General features: G+C 27.8%; 2 protein-coding genes across 2 annotated transcripts in view; both read right to left on the reverse strand.

Moving 5' to 3' along the window:
• Positions 1 to 7168, reverse strand: part of LOC134832011 (3'-5' RNA helicase YTHDC2-like) — a 216013-nt gene that overhangs the window by 177095 nt on the left and 31750 nt on the right. The gene's annotated exons all lie outside the window — the stretch shown is intronic.
• On the reverse strand, positions 97 to 3419 carry LOC134831422 (vitamin K-dependent gamma-carboxylase). The gene is made up of 4 exons (XM_063845149.1): positions 3171 to 3419; positions 2796 to 3117; positions 2504 to 2686; positions 97 to 1719 (listed from the first exon to the last, which is right to left on the reverse strand). The coding sequence occupies exons 1-4, from the start codon at positions 3394 to 3396 to the stop codon at positions 333 to 335; spliced, it is 2118 nt and encodes a 705-aa protein (XP_063701219.1). The 5' UTR covers positions 3397 to 3419; the 3' UTR covers positions 97 to 332.

Genomic DNA, 7168 nt, shown 5'->3' on the forward strand with positions numbered 1-7168 from the left:
TAATCAAATTTTTTTCATCTAAATTTCGAAAAAAAAATTTTTTTAAAGCAAGTAAAGTTCATATTTAATATTTTTTGCTTTTTTATCTATTTTAATCAAAAAGTACCAAAAATGTCAAAAACTCTCTTTTTTTCTAATAATTTTTATTTTTCCCCCAGAATGTTTTCGACAAAATCGGAGAGGGGGGTTACCTATTGAAATCATTAAATTTAATGGCTTTAATGAATTTTGAATTTATCAGGATTTTGATGAGGAAAAAGAGAGAAAAAATTAAAACTATTTTTATCAATCAACTAAATTTGACAATTACAATCTGCAGTAGTTGTTGTGTATCATTTTTCCGCATAGTCATTTCCAATTTCTCGCACCCTTCGTGGCATCGGCACTCCATACAGCTCAAAAAGTAATCCATTTCCAACGTGAATCAAAAATCTACGAAAATCCATCAAACGTGCTTTGAGTTCTGTCCACAACGGTAACATCGGTTTTTCCACTTTTACTTCAGAAAATTCATCCGGTGTTCCCGTTTCTGCCATTTTTGCCATCGTTTGATTGACAAATGTGAAAATGTAGCTCGACGGTGTTTTACTAATAACTTGAATTTTATGGAAAATTTCTGTTTTTAACGGGATACTTTTGCCTTTGGTGATAATTGAGACTTTTGAACTATGTTCCTGTTCGTGCTTGACAGCTCCCTGCAAAACAGTTAACGTCACATTATCCAATTCACGTGGCATATAATGTTCCATATGAAATCCCGGAAAGTCCGCAATGAACAAGAGATCCGTAAAATTACTCCATCCGAGCACAGATTGCTCGATTCGCTTCATTTCAGGTCGCATCGACGTCATTTCCGTGATTATCGGCAAAACCCAGTCCGTTTTCGCAAAAGGACTCCATTTGGCCTTCACCATATCCTGATACGGGTTGTAAAATCTCTGTTGGAATCGGCCGTTCATGGAGGTCCAGATGTCAAAATAAATGGAAATGTCACTGGAATTGAGCAAAAGATTGCGTCGCGCACGAAAATCTTCCTGGAGTCGTTGATTGATGCACTGCGCATATTGGTACGCCATGTCAGGATGCTTGGTCCATCGATCGGACTCGGCATATGCATAAGGTTCCAAATACAAATGCTTGCCGTTCGAGTTATCGACAACGCGGATCGAGATAAGAACAGTATCCCATGCATTGACCATCATATCCCACGAGTAGCCGTACAAACCTTCAGTCCATCCGTTATAACCTTTCGTGATAAAATGCGAAAATGGCAGAAATAGCTGCAAAATCATGTAAGCAAAAATTAAAAGAACCGTCTTCCGTTGTTTTTTGTACATTTTTCGTTGCTTCTGCTTGAATTTGCACGGTCCACATAAATCTTGCAGATCATCCACCACTTCCTCAACTGTAAAAATTTTTTTCTTGGCATTTTCTTGCTTTTCTACAGCTGCAGATTTATATCCGAAAAACTTTTGACATTTCGCCAAAACTTTCCGTGGCCAATCCACATGATAAAATAATGGCAACTCAGCGAGACAGGTCCACGGGAACATCCCAATGCGGAAAAGTCGGGAATTCATAAGATGAAAGGAGACACAAAATGGAGTCGCCCAAACTCGTAATGGTTCGTAAATCAGAAAAAAGGCGATTGTCAAGTCAAAAAAGCAAGCAAACCAGTGTACTATCAGCAAATCTGTTAAATAGGGACCAAGTACTAGTCTGTAAAATAAAAATAAGTTAAAAATTTTTATTGGTTTTTTGAAAGTAAAATTTAAAAATAAAAATTTTGATTAATAATTTTTAAATTTGACATTTTATTCAAAAGATATGGGAAAATATAATTTTTTTTTAGTAAAATGCACAAAAAAAGTATAAAATCTTGTGAGTACGATTTATATTCATATTCATCTTTTTTTTTCAATCATAAAATCACATCATCAACTATTAAAATTAATTTTAATTATTTTTTTTTATATTAAAAAATATTTTTTTGCAATTATTTGACCTTAAAAAGTAAAACTTTGATAATGGAAAACAATAATTTTAATGATTTTACCATCTTTTTCACTATTTTTTAAGAATTGTGCCGTTATAACAACGGTGATTTTTTATTTAAAATTTAGAATAATTTCAACATTTTCTCGTATCATTAAAAAAAAAAAAATTTTTTTTTTCAAAAATATTTTTATAAAGTTTTTTAAAAATTTTATTTTTAATTTTATTTTATTTTATTTTTAAAATTAATTAATTTTTAATTTAATTTAATTAAAAAAAAAGAGTTAAAAAATTAAATTAATTTTTAAAGTAATTAAAAGTAATTTTTATTTAAATCGACACAAATTGATTTTTTTATTATAATTTTCAACTTTAAATTTTATTAATTTTATCAAAACATAAATATTGATAAAGTATGAAAAAAGGACGAAAATTGAATTGAAAAAAACAAAGGGCACAAAGTTTAAAATAAATTTGGGGCAGTTTAGTTAAAATAAAAATATCTTACCTGAAAGGCGTAAAGACCCAATGATAGCTCAAGTTAGTCATCGCATATCCAGAAAGCCACTCAGGACAAAGTTTCTTCACACCAGCGTAAAAATAAAGAAGGAAAAACTGAAATTTGAGCAAAAAATAATTCCAGAACGGCACTTCCGGTTTCATTGTCGGATCCAACCAAGCATCCACTGAACTAGACAACGAAAAAAAAGGTAAAAAAAGTCAACAAAAAAATAAAGTCATTAAGCTCTTTTACACACAACACACTTGAGACATTTAAAACACATTTGCAAGACATTTACCAGTATCGATTAGCACTTGTAACAGCAAATAGCACGCCAAGTAGTCCATAGAGATAGCTGTGATTATTCCAAACACTTTTATCCAGCAAAAAGATGTACCAATATGTGACGATAAACATTAGCGACGATATTTTAAATCGATAACCGAGAAAAATTCCGATTGCACCGCAATACATCACGCCATACACAATTGCCATTTTTGCGAGATTCAATGGAGCCAAAAAGGGGAACAACGGAAAACGACAATCGCGGGGCTCACCCCATTTGAGATCGAGTTCGCCGCCACCACGTTCATCGGGAATGTCAATTAACATGCAGAGTCCTGAAAAAAATCGTAATTTCTAAAAAATTCATAAAATTTACAAGAAAAATTACCAAACAACATTCGGCCAACTCCGAGCGCCGCAGCATCTGTTGGCGTGTGCATAAACTTGATAAAGCTGTTGAATGATGAGATGCATTCAGAATTGTGTCCTGTAAACGTCTGAAACCATTTTAGGAGCAAATCTCGAAAACCATTGAATTTTTTCTGTGAAACACCAGGCGTTGCCTCTAATTTAGTTTCATCAACATCATTAAAAGTTTTTGATTTCTCAGACATTATTAACAATTATTTATCACATGAAAGACTCTCAATCGCATTTTTATCATCACTAAACTTGTACTTTTATTTTTTTTGTAAAATTTTATATATTTTTTTAATATTCACTTGAACAGATTTTTAATTGGACATAAAATCTACTTGAATTTCCTAGAATTTGGCACAAATTAAAAGTTATAACGACATAAAATGCTCTTTTAACTTAATTTTATTTTATTGCCGAGTAATAGTTGTTTATCCGACAGAGATTTAAAGTCGACTGTGTATTCATTGAAAGGATAACACATGTTTTTATATGCTCGATTTGGATTTTTCTGTACAAGTAATGCGATGTACGAAGACAAAATATCTACGGTTGGAATGGGAGATGTCGTTTTTGAATTTTAGTAAAGAAAATCAGGAGACAGAGGAAAATTTTTGTGAAATCTAACGTTAAATTGCTGATCTTGAGTGAAAAAAAATAATTACTGTTAAATTAGGTAAACATCTAATCTAATTTTTAAAAATTTAATTTCAGTCGCTTTAAATTTTCAAATTAATTTTAATTATTTTTTTGAAATATTTTTAAGTTTTTAATATTTTTTAATATTTAAATTAATTTTTTTTAATTAAACATATTTTACCAATAAATTAATTTGAAATGTTCTAAATAAAATTTTAAATAATCAAAAGATATTTTAAGGACGAGAATTTATTTATTTTAATTTTTTTTATTTATTTTTTTTTATTAAATTTATTAAAATATTTTTTTTTAAGAAATTTTAAGAAATAGTTTTAGAATAAAAACTCAAATAAAAATTAATTCTAAAAAAATATCGTAAAGGAATAAAAAATCTTTTTATAAGTGAAAAATTAAGAATTCACTTTGAAAGTAAAATAAAATAATAATTGAAACAAAAAAAAAATAAATATATGTCAAAAAAAATCCCTTCTTCATAAAATAAAAAATAAATTAGTAAAACTTATCTGTTTTCGATTAAACCAACAAAAGATACCTCATTGCAAGTTACCGTCCTGTTAAGAACTATTTATGGATAAATTCCATGAAAATCTGAATAACTTAGCTTGTCACGTACACAAACTTCCACTTGATGAACATAATCGTGACGACACATCCACTTGCGAGATGAGCAACAAACAACCAACAAAACACCTCTTCGCTCAACAAATATCACACTTTATTATATTTGATTACTCAATTAAGCGGAATGACTTTATCCCATGTTTTTCCACAGATTTTTGTTGTTTCGTCTTTTTACGGCATGCAGGACACATGTTTTGTTTGTTCCTAGCCATCTGACACACATCCTTGATGCGTTCGTTGTCGGTTTGAAGATAAATTTTAATTTTATGGCACATCCGATGGACTGGCATGCACATAAAAATCATGTTCTCGACGACTGGAAAAGTACGATGGAGCCGGCAATCACCTTTTGTAACGACTTGCATTCAATTTACCTAAAATAGAGTTTATATAGGTGAATTTTTATTGCTGTGTAAATGTAAATAAATTTCAGGATCTTTCGACAATTTTTTGGCAAATGAAGATATTTTCATTCGGACTTGAAATTTGTACATTTTTTATTATTTTAGCAGAAATGAAGTTTTTTTTTGTTTTAAAGCTAATTCGAATATTATGGAGAAATTGTTTACAAAGAACGGAACAGACATGCCAAAAAGTAGAGGAAAAGAAAGAGGCAGACTTAAATGTTGACTCTTGGCAATAAGTTTGACCATAAATTTTAATGGGTATTATATGAAGTTGCACAATTCAAGGCACTTTTTGAGAAGTTTGAAAAAATTTAAAGCGATTTTGATGTTGTAATGATGTTCTAAATAAAAATTAAATAAAACTGTTTTTAGGTACTTAGGTACTTTAGGTACTTTAGGTAAAATAGGAAAAAGGGTAATAAAACGGTCCAAACTATTACGCTCAAAAATAAGTTTTTTTTTTTGTTAAATTGTTTTTTCTGAATTTTCTTATATTAAAAAAAATCATAATTTTTAGAAAAAATTGTAAAAAATATTTATTCTTTTTTCATAAATTCAAATTTTCATAAAAAATAAAAATTTTAAAAATTTCCATTTTTTTTTAAATAAAAAATTAACTTAATTTGATTAATTTTTTTTTTAAATTATTCTTCTAAAAATTATTGAGTATCAATAAAAATTTGAAAAAACATTTTCAAATTATTTTTTAGTTAAAATAAAAAAAAATCGTCAAGTGCCCTTTTAAATTTTCCACACGTTTGCTTCTGTCTTCTCAAGTTTATTGAATCCAATTGTTGTTATTCATAACTTGGTGTAATATATACTTACCATTGAAAACAGTAGTAAATTCCCACATGATATATTATTATTTTCTTCTTTTAAAGTTTTTATCCTTTGTTTACTGTTTGAAACTTGATCCGAAATACTGCAGTATTGAAAATATTAGCAAAAAAATATTGATTGATGAGATTTAAAAGAAAATAGTTGAAATTCGATAAGAAAAAAAAATATTTTAGGTTTTTTAAAGTAACATCTACATTTATTTTCATCAGAATATATAGGTTTGTATTTATCATATATATATAATATAGTTCTAATTCATCAATATGTTTAATATGTATTTATTTTGAACACAGTTTTTTTTAAATATTTATTTCATGTGCATCATTAGAATAATAACTTTTTTTTAACTCACAATTTTTTTTTAACAAACACTTCATTTTTCGAGGCTTTTTTTTATAGTATTTGCCTTTTTCATATAATTCTTTCCTCCTGATAAAAATTAAAATATTTGCGAAAAATTGATTTGGCCAAGCGTGCAGTGGACGAAATTGAATTTATTTTGTAAAGCAGCTATTTTTTTTATTTTAAAATTTTTATTCTTAAACAATTGAAATTTTTTTTGTGCTCGAATTTTATGTAGTTATTGTGTTTCATATTGTACTATTTTCTTCGGTGATTTAAAAAGTGAATTTTTTTTCTTCAAAATTTTGTCTCTTATTTTTCTAAAAAGTTAAATTTTAGTTTAATAGTTATTTCCAGACTTTTCATTTTCCTCTTTTGTTCATTATATATTTTATTTTCTGAGTTAAATTGGTTCGAAAGCAATTTTCTTGGCTTTATCAGAGAAATTAGGAATTAAAAGCTTTGAATTTCTTGCATGAGAATTAAAAAAAAAAATTAAGAAATAGTTTCGCGATTTTCTGTTCTACAATAAAAATCGTTCTACTGCAAACTATTCTCTTAGTTACTTATCAACTAGTTATTGTCATGTTTTTGTTTGTTTTAAAGACATTTGCCCCACATTCTCCGAGAAGTGTTAGCTTTTTTATATAGTTATTATGTAAGACAGTTGGTAAGCACTTCAAACATTACTTTTAGTTTTTTTTTTGTAAGACAACTATTTATAATTTTATTTCGTTTTTTCAGCATCAAATAATTGACGTTTAATTAACCACACAGATAAGCGTTGTTTTATAGAGTTGATTCAATTTTTAATTTATACATTTAGTAACTCCGAAACTCAATTTAATGCACAACTTGATATTTTTTACTTTAGAAAGCTGGAAATCTGAAGCGATTTTTAAATATTTTTTTCTTTCATTTTTTTTCTTCATTCATTCCTATTTTTAATACTTAAAATATCTTAGCATGAGATCTCACAGTCTTTTTCTAAGGTGATTTTTTTATTTTATTTTTATATTTTTTTTAGTATTTTTTTTTATTTTTCAATTAACTCTTTTTTTTTTGAGAATAAATATTTTAGAACCCTTTTGAACAT

Source organism: Culicoides brevitarsis, chromosome 2 (assembly GCF_036172545.1).
Source record: "Culicoides brevitarsis isolate CSIRO-B50_1 chromosome 2, AGI_CSIRO_Cbre_v1, whole genome shotgun sequence".
Lineage (NCBI taxonomy): Eukaryota > Metazoa > Arthropoda > Insecta > Diptera > Ceratopogonidae > Culicoides > Culicoides brevitarsis.